Source organism: Lithobates pipiens, unplaced genomic scaffold, assembly GCF_037356315.1.
Source record: "Lithobates pipiens isolate NorthernLeopardFrog02 unplaced genomic scaffold, aLitPip1_a1.2 Scaffold_28, whole genome shotgun sequence".
NCBI classification, from domain to species: Eukaryota; Metazoa; Chordata; class Amphibia; order Anura; family Ranidae; genus Lithobates; species Lithobates pipiens.
In genome coordinates this window covers 108,301,920-108,321,957 of record NW_027507789.1, presented here as the reverse complement: position 1 = coordinate 108,321,957, position 20,038 = coordinate 108,301,920, and the positions used below count along the sequence as shown (strand labels likewise).

The window sequence follows — 20,038 nt, the reverse complement described above, 5'->3', positions numbered from 1 at the left end:
AAGTAAGTCCCCTTTCACACATGCGGACAGTATGTCCGTATTTCATCCATCCGTTTGCGGATGAAATACGGACATACGTGTATCCCTATGGGATAGTGGGTGTCGGCGGATGAACATCCGCCGACACCCGATATCGTCAGTCTCCGCTATTGTCCGATTCTGCAGATGGAGGAAAATCCTATTTTTCTATCCGTCTGCAGATCGGATCGGATGAACACGGCTAGACGGTCTGTGTTCATCCAATCCCCCCATAGGGGAGAGCGGAGATCTGACAAGGTGGTCCCTCCACAGTGTGCAGGGAACGCCATGTCATCCGCCGGCTCAGTGGGGATAAACAGAGCGATCCCTGCTGAGCAAGCGGATGTTCACGGGGCGGACCATTACGGATCCATCCAGTGTGAAAGGGGCCTAAGGAGGTGATGGGAGGGGCAAATATGCTGGGTCAGCACAAACACCAATTAGACTGTCTCAGTAGAGGAGAAGGCTATCATTTACAAATAGATAGGAGACTGTATTAAGGAATTGGCCTTACAATGTTCTAGAAAGTTTGAAAACAGTTTGCAAGTGAATAAAAAAATGACTTATGCCGCGTACACACGAGCGGACTGTATGGCGTACTTAGTCTGTCGAAACACATTTCAGCGGACAATCCGCTCGTGTGTGGGCTTCAGCGGACTTTTTCAGCGTGCAGTCCGGCGTACTTAGAATTTCGGATTTTTCGAAATTCTGTCCGTCGTACTTTGGTTTCAGCGGACAATCCGCTCGTCAGTATGCTAGTTTGACGGACTAAGAATGGCGCATGCCCAGAAAGGATTTACACTGCGGAAGGGTGCTTTGCTGTGTCTTGGACTTCCTATTTCTAGTCCCGTCGTACGTGCTGTACACGTCATCGCGCAAGCTTTCGACAGACTGTTTGTGCATCCGTGTGTGGTCAAGTCCGTTCAGTCGAAAGTACGACGGACTGTCCGTCGGATTGTATGACGAACTAAGTACGCCATACAGTCCGCTCGTGTGTACGCGGCATTATGGAAAGGGAAAATACTGCATTTAAGCATGTAAAATATTAGATTTTTTTTTTGTGCTCACACTTAAAATGTTTTACCTATTGATGACAGGGTCTGTTTAAGGGCAGGGAAACTTTATTTAGGTATTGGGATGTCTGTGTCCTGTTGTAGCCAGTTATGGCACATCCTTGGGCACTATGATAAGTGGCATCACCTGTAGTTAAGAAAAATTGAATTTAAGTAAACGGAGACAACTTGTGATGCACACAGCTTCCTATTTCTTTTATAACAACAAACATTGTAAATGGCGAACAAATTAGATCGTGTTTTAATGGTTTTATATACATTATTTTAACCACTCTTTCAAGAACCTTATTGTTTTTGTTAGTATATAAAGCCCACTTATCAAATGTAGAGACAAGGTAGTTGCCAATTTGCTAGAGGCCATTCTGAAAGTGTTGTCATTGGGACAGTCTTGTAACAAACTTGTAAACAAACTAAACTGAGACACATTTGACAATATCATGAATAAAATGTAAAAATACATTGTTTTGGCCTACGTTTTGTAATGCATTATTTGTGGCTAGTTTTCCAGAGACATCTACCACTATTGGTGTACCACTCTATATTAAATTCTTGCAATAGATTTTTTTCTCTGAAATCAGATTCCATGTTTCATATTAATGTTGCTATCTTTTGCTACTGTCCTATGGTAGCAAAAGCCTATATAGCCACTGAGCCCTGCTTTGCCATTTGCCTCTCATTCCCAATGCTGTTGTCAGCTCCAGCAATGACTCTTACCAACAGGAGTTGTGCCATGATGTTTCAGCTTTCTCCCTAGCCACGCACTTCTCCCAAACGCTTTGTGATCCGACCCAGGAACAGACTGCATTTGTTATAATCAGCTGTATGGATCTGTTGGGAACTTGAACCGGACCGTTGGATTGCCCAACCCGGGATCCCGGGAGACACAAATTGACAGTTTAATATGGGCGATTGCCCTTTGTTTTATACAATATAGAAGTAGGATGAGTTACATTACATTTTAGGGTTTGATTACAGAGAAATAGAATAACAATTCAAAAAAAGATGTTTACCTCCATATGATGTACAATCTCACAATATTTACAGTTAGAAAGGTACATGTTCCCATAACAATTCCAACCGTACTGATATATTTAGCCTAAACATTTTTTAGCAAGTAAACACATCCCCAGTCAAACTCAGATAATATAATTATGAGAAAAACATGGAATTTTACAGACTAAAGACAGCCTAGAAGCATCAATAACCCTTTAATCCCCTATTTTATCATGAATATGATCATTTGCTCCATATTAATTTGGAAATAGGCTTGCCCAGGCTTCATCATCAGCCTTATTGATCATTCTGTTCATTTTCCTCTTAATAGTACCATTCAAATAGCAATAAGCATAACCAAAATAATTACACAGACAGCAAGTGTGTAGAAGAAAGTTTTCACCACCTCAACTCCTGTCGGTGACCAACCTGTGAAGACACCATGCCACAAATGATGGTCGTCTTGTGCTAACTGGGTACTGGCTGCTTCAAGTTTACCTCTCATAATGGTAGTTTTTACGATTGCCTGATGTACTGTCAAATTATGTCTTAAGATATTGCAAAGATTTCTTCTGTTGTTTGAGTATTTCTACAATTGGGCCTATGGGCAATGTGAAATTACCCTCTGTGAGTGCATTTGGTCTCCAGTAGATACTGTGGAAGTGTTCTGTGACTCTAACACATAATTTTTCCCATGCCAACACAAAAGTGAAATATTGTGCATACAACCTGAAAAGGGCAAATGAGTATCCACTTCAGTGATGTTTACTCCTACTTCTATTGCCAAGCAAATCTGCTGTGGGCTTACTTCTATAAGTGCATTAAAACCCTGTGGTTATAAAGTCCAAGTACACTTGTTAACATCTGGCCTAGACAATAAACAGGGTTCAAACACAGGAGACCTATATGTACAAATAAGACCCTTATCTTTCTGACAGTCATCCAAGCTATAGGTGTTGTTTGAACCTACAGTTTTATAAGATCCATCATTTTTCGGTTCCCATTATGCAACCGTATCAATGAATACATCTGGCATAGGGATAGGGAGAGCAAACAATTTGCACACAGTGATTCTATAATCTTTAGAGACAAACACCTTATAATGTCCCATTGAATAAAAACTAGACATACCGCTAAATATATTGGTGTGACACACTGTGTCCTGAGGAAAAGATATTACCCAATGATCTGCAGGAATCTTGAAAAGAGAACTCAGTTGTCTGGAACCTGGGCATGCAGGTCTGTTTTTCAACATATCTCTCTGCTCTCCAATTTGCAAGACCCTTAGTCAAATTACCTGTTAGCACAGTCAAACCACCAAGCTGAGCCACCATCGGTTAATCTAGGTTCAACTGTGCCACCTGGGGTGCTAAGAGCATGGGGCTCCAGTCACCCAATATGTGGAGACCGTCCACACTGTTTTTTCCAGCAGCTGCAAGTTTACTTCTGACAGTCTCTAAATCAATACCATTTAGCATTCCATGGGTGGAGTGTGTCACACCAAGCTCTTTTCTTTCTGTTATGTGAACTAGAATTCTACATGTGGTACAACTTGTACATAGTGATATGAGCAACAACTTGTGTCATGGGCAATTTTAACTCATACTCTAATTATCCTCAAAACACACAATTCCTCCAGGTGATGCACACAGTTTGGTATGATCCATGTTGGCAGAAATACTACCAGGATCAGAAGACCACAAAGTGTTTTCCCAGAAGTTTGGGGAGACAGTAGCCAGGACATTTTCTGTGTCTTCTTTTGGCTTGTCTGTTGTCTCACTTCCGGCGTCTTGTATCACTTGCTTTGTCCTTCTTTGTTACTCTCTCTACTCTGGTCGCTTGGATCCACTGGGGACACTGTTCTGTCTGGCCTGCTGTTCTGGTCACTGCGATCACCATTGTTTGTGGTCCAAAGGGGAATCCAGATCCCTTGACTTTATTCAGTTGCTTTACTATGACCACATCTCTTGGTTGGAAAGGGCGTGTTGATTCCTGTGAAGACACAGATACATCACCATAGATGCCATTCAAAGTTTGAATCATTTAACTACAATATTCTTCTTGACTCAATTTAAAACTATGGAATCAGGTGGGCCTTTTTCCCTGGGTGTTGGAAATGGTCTCCCATAATAATTTCAAACGGTGATAGCTTAGATGTTTTCAGCAGGTGCCATTTGTGCTTCCCCCTAGTATTGCTGGCAGAACAATTTCCCATTTGGCAAATGTGCCTCCAATAACCTTCCTAATCCTGTTCCCAATTGTTCCTATCCATCCTTTTAACCATACCAGAACTTTGTAAGTGACAAGGAATGTGGAACTCCTATTCAATCTGTCATTGCCTTAAAAGTTCCTGAATAACCTTAGAAATGATAGCTGGCTCACTGTCTGAATTAATCTGCAATGGACAGTCCCATCCTGGTATAATTTCCCTTACTAATATCTTTACCATTATTTTAGAATCTTCACTATTACAGGTGAATACTTTTGGCCACTTTAAAAACTACAACTACTAACAAATATTTCAATCTACAAATGTGTGAAAGGAGTTAATAAAAAAAAGTGGGGCACTATTCTGAGCATGCCTACCCTCCCTTCTTTGGCAATGAACTCTTCCGGAGTCATTTCCAAACCTTGTGAAGACCAATACAGAAGATCTTCCTTTGTTGCAAAAGTCTGCAGTGTCTGTAACATATGCTCATGTGATAAAATGGGAGGGGACAGGTCAACCATGTCCACTGTTCTAAGGAAAGATAAATCCGCCTCTTTTGCAGGCCAATCTGCCAGTGCATTTCCAAGAGATACAAAATCTCTCTTGTTTGTGTGTGTGTGTGTGCCCTACAGTGAATGATGGCTAGCTGTGAAGGGATCTGAATGGCTTCTAAGAGATCATCTATAAGAGCAGAATTGAAAATTGCCATCTGCTTCTACAAAACCTCTCTGTTTCCAGATTCCACCAAGATCACGGACAGGTCTATGAGTATATTTGGGATCCATGTAAAATGTTGACCTACTGTCCCTCAAAAAGTTGACAAGCTCCTGTTAATGATAAATAAAACTATAGTGTAGCACTCAAAGCAGTGAATAAAATACACCAATATAAAGATGTAAATGAACTAAACCATATGTAAATAAAAGAAAAAAAACATGAAGGAAAAAATAATCCAACGTATTAGTCCATTTTAGTTGAAAACTGCTGATAATGAAAAAAATGGAAATAAGCTTAACCATGTGCAAATAAAGCAATATTGGCACAACATATTAGTCCATCTTAATTGGAAACACCAACCTGGTGTAAATAGGTATCAACACAAGTGAATGTTTGAAAACTGTGAAAGTGCTTGATCATGAAGTGAAGTAAGGTTGGCACGCTTACTGTATAAGGTGGAGGCATGTACCCTACAGAACAGGGGTCAAACACGCATGATGAGGACTCTGCCTCAATGAGGTATGAAGCAATTAAATTGAAGGTGGACCTCGAGGATGGATGATCCCACTTTCAAATAAGCGAGCTTCAAAGCATGTGGCAAGTGTTAAACTATTCCAGTGGCATTAGACATGAAATACAAATGGATCCACATAGTGTAATACCATAAGGTCTTTTATTTTAAAAAAGAGAAGTTTATACTTACAGATTTGTAGATAAAACAAGCTTGTTATTAGATAGATAAAAAGCGAACATCACCCAGCTCCTGTTAATGTCACCAACTTGTGCAGATAGGATTTTAAGTTGCCTGGCTTCCAGAATAGCATCAGGGAGCATAACCCCAGAGCTATCTACGTAATACATGTTGTCATAGGACCTAGAACATGAACCAGACCTCAGTGAGGTCATAGAATGCATAACGTCTATACAGTAATTTTGTTCCACCAAATTCTGTGGTGGGTCCTGTGGTGGGTGGAGCAAAACTAGCGGTCAGAGCTGCAGTGGAAAGGAGAATAATCTCATATCCAGTGAGCCTCTGAGCAGACATATGTTGAGTGTTCAGACTCTTACACAAAAATAATACCTAGTGTGAGGTATGTAAATATATAGCATGTAACAGAGTCATCCTGGGTGACATCTTAACACCCATGGCGCTGGGCCCTAGGGTGCATAGACATGCCAAAATACCTTGTACCAGAACTGAAACTACTTTGGAAAACAAAGACTTCAGGTCTCAGTTTACTCCTGTAGTCTTGGGCTAGGATGGCTGCCATGGTTTTACAGTTGTTCCCTGTGTACAAATGGTTTACAACACACCAAGAGTCCCAGATCCGGGGCAATATCCATTGCAGTTTTCTTAATCTTGTACAAATATATATTTTCTAATCATCCCAAGTAACCAGGTTCAGTGCTTCTGTCTAAGTGCTTTGTCTGAGTATGTTGTCAAAATGGTAACAGTCAGGTATCTATTGGCGGCAGTAACCAATCGTACCTGAAGAGGACAGCATGTCTTTTGTTTAGTGAGCTTGCCACTCCCACGACAGCTGTAACCCTTGCAGAACTTTTTTCCCTGGGGGTGAGTGTGAACCCCAAATACTCAACCTGTGGGAGAAAAAGCTGGACCTTGGACTGGGAAACCGTATGACCTCTTTTCACAGGCAATTCAACAAAACCAATAGTGTCTAACTGAAAAACTATCGGGGAAGGACTGCACAACAAAGTCGTTGACATACTGAAGGAAGACACAAGCATTTTCAGCTGACCATGAACGTAGAGTCTCACGGAGCGCTATTGAGTAGACTACAGGTGAGTCACCATAGCCTTTAAGGGGTTGTAAACCCTCCCGGTTTTTCACCTCAATGCATTCTATGCATTGAGGGTAAAAACCTATTGTAGTGCACAAGCCGTTTTACTCACCTGAGCCTGTTCTTTTCCACGCTGGAGACACCCACACCCTCTCTGACTGGTGTCTCGGCTCTTGATTGGATAGATTGTCAATCAAATCCAATGACACGGGTATCGGGGAGAGGTGCCGAGTCCTGCTGTCTGTGTCTATGGACGCAGCAGCAGGACACGGGAGCGCACCCGCATGGGTGCCCTAAAGGAGAGCCCTTCTCCGATGGGTCACTCGATGCATGGAGGAGCCAGGAGCACTACAGAGGGACTCCAGAGGAAGAGGATTGGGGTCACTCTGTGCAAAACCAACTGCACAGAGGAGGTAAGTATGACATGTTTGTTATTTTAAAAGAAAAAAATGGGAACCTTTAGTGTCTCTTTAAGGCAAACGGCCCAGGTATACTGGGTCTTTTTCAAAAAAGGAAAAACCATAAGCAGTTATGTCTTCTCTTCAACAAGAATGGACAAAAACTACTTAAATCAATCACAGAAAAACTCTGGCACTGTGGGGTATAGAGACAATCAGCGGCAATACATCTGGGACAATTGGGGCTATGACTATGAGTACTACAAAGTTACTACTTGTTCTCAAATCCTGTACAAATCTGTAGGTACCATCTGCACTGGGCACAGGACTGATGGGAGTGTTACATGGAGATATCACTCCTTTATTATCCTTTGCTGCAGGAAAGATTGCACAAAAAGTCTGATACCTTCAATCCCTTCCTGAGACAAAGGGTACTGTCTATAAAAAAATGGAACTGTGCCTTTCCAATGAGAAAGGTCTTAAAACAAATTAAAGGGGGGGCTTCTAACTGTACTTCCTCACTAGCTTCCCCTGCTTCTTTGCTATGTGGGCTGTCTTGAGTCCGGTGCAAGAAGAGACCCGTGCTCCAGAAATAAACGCTCACCCCCTTCCCACGGCACCCATCTCTCTGGCCAGTTTTAACCTCTTCTGTTTGACACTTAACTATTTTAGTTAACATTTCTTTCTGACACTCATTTCTCTGCTGTATTTCTAGGTGTGCTTCAGCGCGGTCAGAGAAATTTCCTCCGCTGGCTTGGGCACCACCATCTATCCCTTCTTCCTGGTCCTGGACCTGGCCCGGTAGTGGTGGGATCACCACGGGTGTCGGTGGCAGGACGTCCCATTGCTCTTGAGAGGCCGAGGCAGTAGGGAACAGATGTCTTGCAACTAAAACATCCGAGTCATTTCCACCCAAACTAGGACAGATCTGACTATATCCAGGATATACAAATCTTAAAATGGCTTTAAGCATGCAGAATATAATACAAGCAGCATACAGCAGTGAGAGTTCTCCAGCCATCAGCCGAACACGACTTGGTGCCTCCGCCAAGTAAACCTGAGTTGATTCAACAAATCTATATGCAGAGCGCACCCTGATTTGTATTTAAACAAATCTCTGCTCTGTGCTAATACAGCTAAACAAATCATGCCGCTAGGACCAACCAATTTCTTCGCTTTTATTGCAAACTGTATTAGAGCTGAGGTGTTAGAATGAGCTAAAAAGTCAGGTACAATTCACTCACCTTAGATAATATTGCATTCCGACGCTACCACCAGGCCTGTTGGGGACTTGAACCGGACCGCTGGATTGCCCCCACCGGGATCCCGGGAGACACAAATTGACACCCACACAAGATGTGATCCAAAACATGTTCAGTTTAATATGGGTGATTGCTGTTTTATACAATATAAAAGTAGGATGGGTTACAATAAATTTTAGGGTTTGATTACAGAGAAATAGAATAACAATCTAGAAAAGATGTTTACCTCCATATGATGTCAAATCACACAATATGTACAGTTATAAATGTACATGTTCCCATAACAATTACAACCATACTGATCTATTTAGCCTAAACATTTCTAGCAAGTAAACACATTCCCAGTCAAACTCAGATAATAGAATTATGAGAGAAACATGGAATTTTACAGAATAAAGACAGCCTAGAAGCATCAATAACGCTTCAGGATCCAAGAAAATAACATGCATAACATATTTACCATCACTGGAGAATTGCATTGCAGAAGATGTCTCTGGAACCTGTAGCTAAATGGCTCATATGTCTGTACTCTCTGGTGCCACCATTCCAGTAAATATGTTGTTTTGCAATAGAAATATTGTTATATAGTTACATGCCTGTTGAGAGCTAAACAATTACTGCTTTACAAAGTCAAATCTGTTTTTATATGCACTTAACAATATGTAGGACAGATAATATCACCTATACCTACTGATCCTATTGGTTGGTCTTTAGCATCACCATTTGCAACAGTAATCAAGGGTACTCTGTCTGACAGCATCACAATTCTTTCAGTGCTGGCTAAATATTTCTGCCTTGTCCTGTTCCTATCAGTTCTTTATCTTGTCTCAGAAAGTAGAGGTGAATTACCCCAGGCATAAATATCTAAAAAGGAATACAAATCAAAAAAGAATACAATGCAGGCTGATAATGACAATTTAGACATTTAGTGCATAACAGCTTTAGCTTTTGACATACTGTATAAGGACAGCAGTTTATGCAGAACAGTACTGTATCTGAGATGACTGGTGAGATCTTCCATCGGCATAATGTCATTAACCCTTTTAAACTGCTGTTTTATCATGGTGGTGCAGTTTTTTTTTTCCAAATTGCAGGAATGCAAGTATGGGCTGCATTTACCATATAGATCAAAACTGAGTGCCTGTATGTCCCAAAGGAAAGTTATTATGATGAAGTGAGAAGAATCCTGGAGATTTAAATATTGAGTGGTCAGTGAATTTCTGCATAATGTAGTGACCCTGCCCCCAGACCCTGTCAAGTTTGGGACACGACCAAATGATATGAATAATGTGTCCATCTCTGCTGCCACTGGAAAAAAATTATGGAGTGCTTGCTGTGTTTGGTACCAGCGAGTCATGACTTTATATTCGCATTCTTGATATTTACTACAGATTGAGGATTTGGTACATAAGGTCAAGATCCTGGACATCTCCTTTCTGGGTGAATACACAGCCAATATCTCTCTCCCACTGAGCCAGGAAGGGAAATGGAGAGGAGAGATCATGCTGCTAAAGTAGAGGAATACAATATGTCTAGCTGGCCTTGTTTGGGAACATTCCCTCTTAAAGAGATGAGAAATGAGATAGCTGTTTCTGCTTCCAAGGGTCCAGTGAGAAACGGGTTTGATCTAAGTCGGGGGGCCAGGGAGGGTCTATGTATGGTTGGGCTTGAAATATGCTGTTCTCTTGGATAGCTATGAATGAAGAATCCTGAGTACCTGGTTGGAAGGCATTATTCCCTAAGACAGAAAACAAAGAAGAAGGGGTCAGAGATAGCTCTCTTTTGCACAAAAAGGGTTTAGCTAAAGTTGAAAACCTAGAGCTGCACAATTAATCATCAAGAATCGTTACCTCGATCTTGACTAAAGTGTTTCATAATTCTTTCTATGCAAAGAATTCTCTGCTCTTCTGAAGCCACATTAGTCAAAAGAAAGGAAGAGAAAACAGGGCAGTCTGCCAAGAATCAAAACATTCTTTTCAGTTGAACTTAAGAGTTAACATTGTAACAATTTGTCAATGGAATAGACTTTGTGTGTAAGTGAAAAAGTTTAACCACTTAAACACTAAACCTTTTTCTGACATTTGTTGGTTTCAAGTTAAAATAATTTTATTTTGGCAGAAAATTACTTGAAACCCCCAAACATGATATAGATTTTTTAGTAGACACCCGAGAGAATAAAATGGCGGTTGTTACAATATTTTATGTCACACTGTATTTGCGCAGCGGTCTTTCAAATGCAATTTTTTGGGAAAAAATTACTTTAATGGAGTAAATAAAAAAATTTAAAACTAACCAGTAAAGTTATAAAGTTAGCCCATTTTTTTTTTGTACAATGTGAAAGATTTTACGTCACAAGAATCGCGAGAGAATGGTGATATTTTTATTCTAAGCAAAAATATTGTGATTCTCATTTTAGCCAGAATCGTGCAGCTCTAGTATCAAGGTCACCCAGTAACTATTGACTTGTATGTTTAACTTCTGTTGTTAGGAAAATATTGGAGGGGAAAATACAGAGCCCCATACAAAAGCATATGATCGCAAATAGTACTATAAGAATTGCCAGCATTGATAACCAAATAACAGATGTTGTCAAACAAATCTAATTTCCTTTCATGAGGCAGTAAGCAGAAACTTGGACAGAGAGATAGCTGTTGGTGTAATATATTTAGACTTTGCTAAAGCATTTGACATGGTTTCTCACAGACATCTATTGTGTATCTATTGGTTTGGAGAGACTTTAGTTTGAACATTTTTAGAAAAATCATTTTCTAAAAGCCAAGACTCTTGAGCAATGAATCATGCCATGGGTAGTTTAAGAGTTTATAGTGTATGTATAGCCAAAACTTTTTTTTCTTACTTTGGATTGGGAAAGAAGGGGTTAAAACCATTCCCAGTTTATTTTTTGCTGTCAATGTCCTATCTGGGAGATTTCCCTTCACTCCCGTGCTGGTGACACAACAGAAAGTTAGAGAAAAACACTTTAAAATTAGGGGAAATCCCCTCTTTGAAAGTTGCCACAGGAACAGTTGTCCCCATTAGAAAAGTTGCCCTCACTTCTTGTAATGGTTGCAACTGTAAAATGTTTAATTTCATAACACCTTATATTTTGGTGACAATTGAAACCAGGACAAGTAGTGAGGGTGAAACTACTTAGCAGCAAAAATGTAAAAAGGAGGAGAACAGTTTGGGACTTTAAATGAGGCAGTGACCTATTAAGGTCCAGTGCCTACATCTCTGTCTAAATAAAAAAGGTAGAAGGAAGTGGGACTTTGAATGAAGCACACAGATGTAAAAATGGTCAAATTTATTATATATGTCAGTAATAAGGTGCAAATGGTAATTATGATTCATTATAAAATCAAATACAATACATATATATGTCTGCAATCATGTGACATTTTGTTTTATTATATGTATATCTAGTAAAACCTTGGATTGCGAGCATAATTCGTTCCAGAAACATGCTTGTAATCCAAAGCACTTGTATATCAATGCGAATTTCCCCATAAGAAATAATGGAAACTCAGATGATTCATTCCACAACTATTTATTCATAAGTCCTTCAGTTTATACTTTATAGTCCATATAAAAAGATTATAGCAATGTGATAGGTTGTGTAACCATAAAATGTCCATCCACAAATGGCAGCCTTTCACAAGGATACTAGAAGCAAATTCCAGCAGGAGCTACAAAGTATAAAAAAGAAGAGAGGCGCCTCTAAGTGTAGCAATATGGTTACATTTAATGAAGGTACAACATTTAGCAACTCACATGGTTGAGTTGCACATCTAAGTATGCAGGCATCCGGGGTAAAGCTGTCCACATAGACCATCCTCCACACCGCCCGCTCTCACCACTGCCAGTCTGCAATGGTGACCAGGAAGACTACCCTACAGTAGAGCGATCTGAAAGTGAGGCTTGAAGAACTTGTGGAGCACAGAGTGGAAGGGATGACGTCAATGGCGGCGAGGCAGATGGTCTATTTTGAAGGTTTTACCCAGATGCATGCATACTTGAATTTGCCTCTTTTAATCATCAGCCATGAGAGTTTGCTATATTACAGCCTTCATTAAATGGCGGCCTGCGGTCCGAGTCCGGACCGAGCAGCGCTTCTGCCCGGACCGCCATGCCGCCAGTGTAGTAAATGACAGCAGCAATCACTGGTTTGCTGGGACCGCGGGTTTCCCCAGCAACCAGTGACGCTGCGCGCATGCGCCCGCCCCCTGCTCCTGGCCGCGTCTCTCGGAGCTGAAGAGACACTCACGGGCAGTAGGGGTGTGACGTCACGTGCGTGCCCCGCCCCCCTGCTGCCCGCGGTTTCCGATTCCCGGGTCCTGGATCTCATTGCGAGGCAGCTTCAGTTGTGCCCACCCTCCTGCAGTTAAGGTATGTGGGCACATTAGTCATCTATAAATCAGAATGTTTTTACTGTGCACACTGTTGGCCATATTTTAAGGGGCACACTAGTATACTGTTGGGCATATTTTAAGGGTCACGCTGATGGGCACCTTTTATGTTAAGAGGTAATCCGATGGACACATTTTATTTTACGGGGCACGCTGATGGGTATATTTTTAATGTGCACATCGATGGGCATATTTTGTTAAGGGGCACGCAGATGGGTACAGCAAAATGTGCCCTACAAAATATGCCCATCAATGTGCACATTAAAAATATACCCATCAGCATGCCCCTTAAAATAAAATTTGTCCATCAGAATGCCTCCTTAGGCCGCGTACACACGGGCGGACTGTTCGCCCAACCTTGTCCGCTGAACAGTGTTTGGGCGGACAGTCCGCTCGTGTGTGGGGCTTCAGCGGACAGTTTCAGCGGACAGTTGGCCGAACAAGGTCTTACGGAAATTCCGAAAAACTGTCCGCTGAAACAAGGTTTCAGCGGACTGTTCGCTCGTGTGTAGGCTTGTTCGGCCAACTAAGTCTCGCGCATGCTCAGAAAGGATTTCCACGTCGGAAGGTTGCATTGCAGTGTATTGGACGTCGAAATTTTCGATCCGTCGTGCGTGCCGAAACGTCATCGCGCACGGTTTCAGCAAACTGTTCGTCCGTCGTGTGTGGCCATGTCCGTCCATGCTAAGTTTGAGCGGACTGTTTGCCGAAACTGTTGGACGGACAAAGTTGGGCGAACAGTCCGCGCGTGTGTACGCGGCCTAACATAATAGGTGCCCATCAGTGTGACCCTTATTTTATGTTAAGGGGCACGCTGATGGGCAGATTTTATTTTAAGAGCAACACTGATGGGTACATTTTATATTAAAAGGGGCACTTTGATGGGCAAATTTTAAGTTAAGGGGCACGTTTTGTTGTGTCCATCAGAGTGCCCCTTAAGCATGACACTTATTTTATGTTAAGGGAAATCCTGATGTGCACATTTTATCTTAAGGGACACTGTGATGGGGACACCTGATGTAAAGGGGCACTGTGATGGGGACACCTGATGTAAAGGGGCACTGTGATGGGGACACCTGATGTAAAGGGGCACTGTGGTGGGGACACCTGATGTAAAGGGGCACTGTGGTGGGGACACCTGATGTAAAGGGGCACTGTGGTGGGGACACCTGATGTAAAGGGGCACTGTGGTGGGGACACCTGATGTAAAGGGGCACTGTGGTGGGGACACCTGATGTAAAGGGGCACTGTGATGGAGGCACCTGATGTAAAGGGGCACTGTGATGGAGGAACCTGATGTAAAGGGGCACTGTGATGGGGACACCCGATTTAAAGGTGCGCTGTGATGGGGGTACGCTGATGGGCATATTTTATTTTAAAAGCAACACTGATGGGCACATTTTATATTAAAGGGGCACTCTGATGGGCAAATTTTAAGTTAAGAGGCACGTTTGGTTGTGTCCATCAGAGTGCCCCTTAATATAAAATGTGCCCATCAGCGTGACCCTTAACATAAAATTTACCCATCAGTGTGACCCTGATTTTATGTTACGGTACACCCTGATGTGCACATTTTATGTTAAGGGGGACTCTGATGGGGACATCTGATGTAAGGGGACACTCTGACAGGAATGTCTGATGTAAAGGGGCACTGTGATGGGGACACCCGATGTAAAGGGGCACTGTGATGGGGACACCCGATGTAAAGGGGCACTGTGATGGGGACACCCGATGTAAAGGGGCACTGTGATGGGGACACCTGATGTAAAGGGGCACTGTGATGGGGACACCTGATGTAAAGGGGCACTGTGATGGGTACACCTGATGTAAAGGGGCACTGTGATGGGGACACCTGATGTAAAGGGGCACTTTGATGGGGACACCTGATTTAAAGAAGCACTGTGGTGGGGACACCTGATGTAAAGGGGCACTGTAATGGGGACACCTGATGTAAAGGGGCACTGTGATGGGGACACCTGATTTAAAGAAGCACTGTGATGGGGACACCTGATGTAAAGGGGCACTGTGAGGGGGACACCTGATGTAAAGGGGCACTTTGATGGGGACACCTGATTTAAAGAAGCACTGTGATGGGGACACCTGATGTAAAGGGGCACTGTAATGGGGACACCTGATGTAAAGGGGCACTGTGATGGGGACACCAGATTTAACTTTATCTGGGGACACTAGATGTAACTTGACAATAAATATTGTTGAAATGCTAAGGAAATTGTACATTTCTCATGTTTTTGATAGATATACAGTTACTACAATATTTTCTGAATCATAGCACAGACTTGAGATTCGGACCTCGGGCCAAAGAAAATTTTGGCGATCGGACCTCCTTGAACACGCTAGTAGCCAATAGCCTTGGTGTAGGAATTTGATCTGAGCATGCGTGGCACTTTGTCCGATCGGAATTCTCTACACATGATCGGAGTATGTCTGATCGGAGCATTTTGTCGGAAAATTTTACCAAAAAGTTGGAAAACTTGGTCCGTCGGATACTCCAACGGAAACAGTCCGATGTAGACCACACACAGTCGGAATATCCGACAAAACGGTCCGATCGGACACATTCCGTCGGAATCGCCGACCGTGTGTACAAGGGCTTAGCGGTGCCTCTCTTCTCTTTTATACTCAGTTGTGACATGATGCTACTCTTATATTAAGACATTGCTTGTATATCAAGTCACAATTTATTTAAAAAAAATGCTTGTCTTGCAAAACACTCTCAAACCAAGTTACTCTCAAACCAAGGTTTTACTGTATATGTATTGTATTTGATTTTATAATGAATCATGATTACCCTTTTTACCTTATTACTGACATATATAATACATTTGATCTTTTTCACACCTGCATGCTTCATTCAAAGTCCCACTTCCTTCTCCCTTTTTTCATTTAGCAGCAAAAATTTTAATTTATACCTACTTTATATCTAAAACTAAACCAAAAGGTTTATGGTTATACATACACTTATACTGCACTCATCTTAAGTGGGTCTTTATGCCCTCGTCAACATTTATGTAACTGCATATTTCTACCTATACAGCTGCTCTTCTAAGATTTATAGTGATCTGTAAATGAAGTGTATGTACCATATTTATTTTAACTTTTTTGTGGGGTGTTTTTTAGGCACCATCACTAATCTCTAAATGTGGTCCTCCCTCACCTTCACCCCCAGCAAGTCTTGTGCCTTCTTGTAAAATCTTGGGTGGTAAGTAGAATTTATTATAGTATTAAATAGTTTGAATGTACATCCTAAGACAATCTGAATATCTTATCCTATACTATATTTTCAATCACAGTTGGGGGAATACTTTGTTATGGAGATGTGCCATGTGAAAAGACAGAGAATATAGAACATTAAATATAATGTACATGATCAGAATACTCATTTCATATTTCCACATTGCTTTAATCTGCTGTGAAATGGTACAGACATTTTTTAAAACAACTATGTTGCTTAGATAGACTTGCTGCTAAAAAAGTACCTACAAAGGAGAAAGTGTCTGCACTACTCAACACCACTGTGTCCTTTAGTGAATACCCCCTTTTTTTGGGAATCCCTTGACAAGTTCATCAAGAAAAGAACTGAGGGGAAGGTACTTGTATCCAATAAGAAAAAAAAACTAAATTATCCTACTCTTACGGCTTCTATCTCTACTCTACAAAAGAAGATTTCTATCCTGCCCCCTCCTTGCTTTTTTGCCTTTCAGTCTTCCAGCTACAGATCAAAGGAAGACACATTTAATGACTTCTCCTGCACCAACTTCAGGCAAAAGGGGGTGGTTATACCAGTTCCTTCAGAGGAATGGTTGCAAGGTTTCCTATGTAGAATCCTGAAATTAAATGGGGACATCTGCCCGGTACTGGACTTAAAATCCCTTAACAGATTTCTGTACCAAAATTCTAGATGGAACCTAGAGTCTGTCATTGCTTCCCTCAAACAAGGGGAATTTCTTGCATCAGTAGATGTACAAGATGCTTATCTCCATATTCCCATCAAAGCAATGTGTTTTGTATTTTGTTGTGGGAGACCAAGCACTTCCAGTTTGTGACACGTCAATTGGAGCTCTCTTCTGCACCCTAAGTATTTTTGAAAGTGTGTGCCCCGCTTTTGGCTCTTCTACGAACCCAGGGTATTCTTTTCACAGGTTACCTGGATGATCTTTGCTTAAAGTGTAAGTTCACCTTTACAGAAAAATCTGTAAGGTGAACTTACACAGGTCCCCCTCCTCACTCCCCCAGTTCCGCTGACCTGCAGCACTGTGATCTCCCGTTATGAGCTCTGCTATAGCTGCCTCACCGGTCTGGGGCTTAGAAATCCCCTCGGCATTCACGCGTCTTCTTGCCCCTAAGAGGACGGGCTATGTGGGTTCTGATTGGTTGGTGCCGCCCATGTAATGGGAACGGTGAGGCAGCAATGGCAGGGCTTATAACAGGAGATCGCTGCGCTGCAGGTCAGGGTTGATGAGGGGTCCTGTGTAAATTCACCTTGCAGATTTTTCTGTAAATGTGAACTTACCCTTTAAGGATTCCTCAGCCAGGACCTTGTCTGTCAACGTCGAAAGGTACATCCAGTTCCTGCAAAACTTTGGCTGGATAATCAACTTTCCAAAGTGTGCCCTCCAGACCTCAAACTGTTTGAAGTACCTGGGTTTAATCTTGGACAAAGTCCAAAGCAGAATCCTCCTCCTCAGGAGAAGATTGCCTCCATAAGGTCCATCACTCAGACTTTCAGGTTGTAAATGACACCCCTCAATTTGCTTCTGTATAAGGGTTCTGGGCCCCTGTGGTGGCATAGGTCTCTCTTGCTTTTGTTTAGCTGCTGTAAGGGCCATTGGCTCTCCTAGCAGTACAGTTTAATCTCTCCCCAGCTCGGAGGAAATGTACTACCTTTAGAACTTCTGCTGCAGCTAGGCTCAAGCTAATACTCTGAAATTAATTATGTACAGTTTACACAGTGCTCTACAACAAAAGGGCAGACAGTACAATTACAATAAATTTTAATACAGTAGGAATCAGAGGGCACTGCTCGTTAAAGCCTACTAAATCCAAGTTTATCTCCTCATCCCAATACTGACAATACAGCTGAGGTTTGTAGTTTCTCCTCCAATAAAGTGTGTAATTAGTGGTTTTCCTCTTGGATCATTTTTGCAAAAAGTTTAAGGAGAGTTCCAGGGCATTCTTGATGTCTGGGTTGATGAAGGGAAAGGGGCCACCACGAAAAGGTATACATTTCTACTGCTAAAGGATATTGTTTGTTGTTAATGAAAGTTTGCATGAAATACTTCTCAGAATCCAAAAAAAATGTATATTTAAATATTTATTTTATTTATATTTCTAAGAAGAAAGCTCAAAAGTAGTTTTTTTTTATGATCACTGTAGAACAAATAATTGTTCACTATGATTAAAGATCAGAATAATATACTGAACCACTGAAATCAGTTTCTTTACTTTGTGTTCTTACAGAGGTCCAACCAAAAGTTGTTGGGAGATTTCAAGTCACAACTGCAAAAGAACCCACAAACTGTAATAAATCATGGGATGTGAACAGCAGCCTTGATATATCTCCGAGATCGGACACCACTCCAGAGCTGTATGAGACTGCTTCATCGGACACAGATTTTAGCACAGATGAGGACACAGAAGGAAATGTATCAGAATCCGGAAGACTCACCCCCAGTGCCAATGTAGACTCACCTATGTGGGACCATGCTAGGCATCTTAGCTGCTCAGACTCTGGGGTTTGTGGCCAAAGCTGCGGGGGTCAATATTCTGGTGACATGAAAAACTTGACTCCTGTAAGTAACACTGTAGAAGTATCAGAGGGATGTATATGTGTTTTCAGTAACAACAACCCTACAACAGAAGATGGATGCAAGGACATCACTGGCAATGAACAATGCATTCATAATGACCATGTTATGAATGAGGAAAATAATGTGGACAGCGTTTTAGTTTCAGCAAACATGAAAGATGTAGATTCTAGGTCTTCTAGTGAAGAGGAAAATCAGGAAAGGACACCCCAACAGATCTCCACAGTTCAGGTCTGGCTGCATTACACCAGAGGTATTGCCTATCTCAGTAGTGATGATACTGAGAGTGAAGATGAGGAGATATTTGAGGAGCTTCAACAGCTAAGACAGAAGTAAGTAGTTCTATTCCAATTGTTCTATTTTCATTTGCCCGACCTGCCCAGGACTGTGTAGTGTTTATATTTTGGTGAGAACTGGACATGCTCTGGCTATAGTGAATAATTACTTTTCCTGTTGGTAAGAGAATTTATCTGAGGTTTATTTTTACTTTTATGATGAGAATGGTATGTAAAGGTTAATTATGTTTTGTCAAGAGCTTTAAGATGTTCATGGTTTAAAGAGCGATAATAGTCTTGTTTTTAACTTTGGAAGAGTAATGCCCCGTACACACGATCGGATTTTCCAACAACAAATGTTGGATGTGAGCTTGTTGGCTGAAAGTCCGACCGTGTGTATGCTCCATCGAACATTTGTTGGTGGACTTTCCACCAACCAATGTGTGCTAGCAGGTTCTCAAATTTTCCACCAACAAATGTTTGTTGTTGGACTTTCCGATCGTGTGTACACAAGTCTGTCGGACAGAAGTGCATGCTCGGAATCAAGTATGAGCCGGAGATATAACTAGCATTGGTAATGGAGACTGCGCGTAAGTCTTGTACGTCACTACGTTCTTAATTGTTGGCCAACATATGTGTGACCATGTGTATGAAAGACAAGTTGGAGCCAACATCCTTCGAACAAAAATCCATGGTTTTGTTGTCAGAAAGGCATAAGTAAGCTTGCATCATATAAAAATGATGTACAGGATATGGTAAATTTACATGACACTAGATATAAAAGTTTGCATAATGACCATGCACTTACTGATGCCTTTTTTGTTTTGTGAATAGACACATGTCTGAAGTTCAGGTCTTACAAGCACTGCAGAAGAAAGAGATTGAGGAGCTGTATTTTAGGATGGGAAAAGTGCCTCCTCCAGGTATTGTGTCTCCAGCAGCCATGCTGTCAAGTCGACAAAGGCGTCTATCAAAGGGCAGCTTTAATCCATCAAGGAGGAACAGCTTGCAGAGATTAGAGCTTTTACCAGCTGCAGGTATGAATCCAGAGATACTAATC

The 20,038-nt window shown here is 41.7% G+C and overlaps 1 protein-coding gene across 1 annotated transcript in view; it reads left to right on the top strand.

The window, feature by feature from the left end:
• WNK4 (WNK lysine deficient protein kinase 4) overlaps nucleotides 1-20,038 on the top strand; it is a 348,601-nt gene that overhangs the window by 313,764 nt on the left and 14,799 nt on the right. The window contains exons 16-18 of the mRNA XM_077459518.1: nucleotides 16,017-16,098; nucleotides 18,357-19,035; nucleotides 19,813-20,015. Of these exons, the coding sequence (XP_077315644.1) occupies nucleotides 16,017-16,098; nucleotides 18,357-19,035; nucleotides 19,813-20,015 (964 nt within the window). The remainder of the gene's footprint in view (nucleotides 1-16,016; nucleotides 16,099-18,356; nucleotides 19,036-19,812; nucleotides 20,016-20,038) is intronic.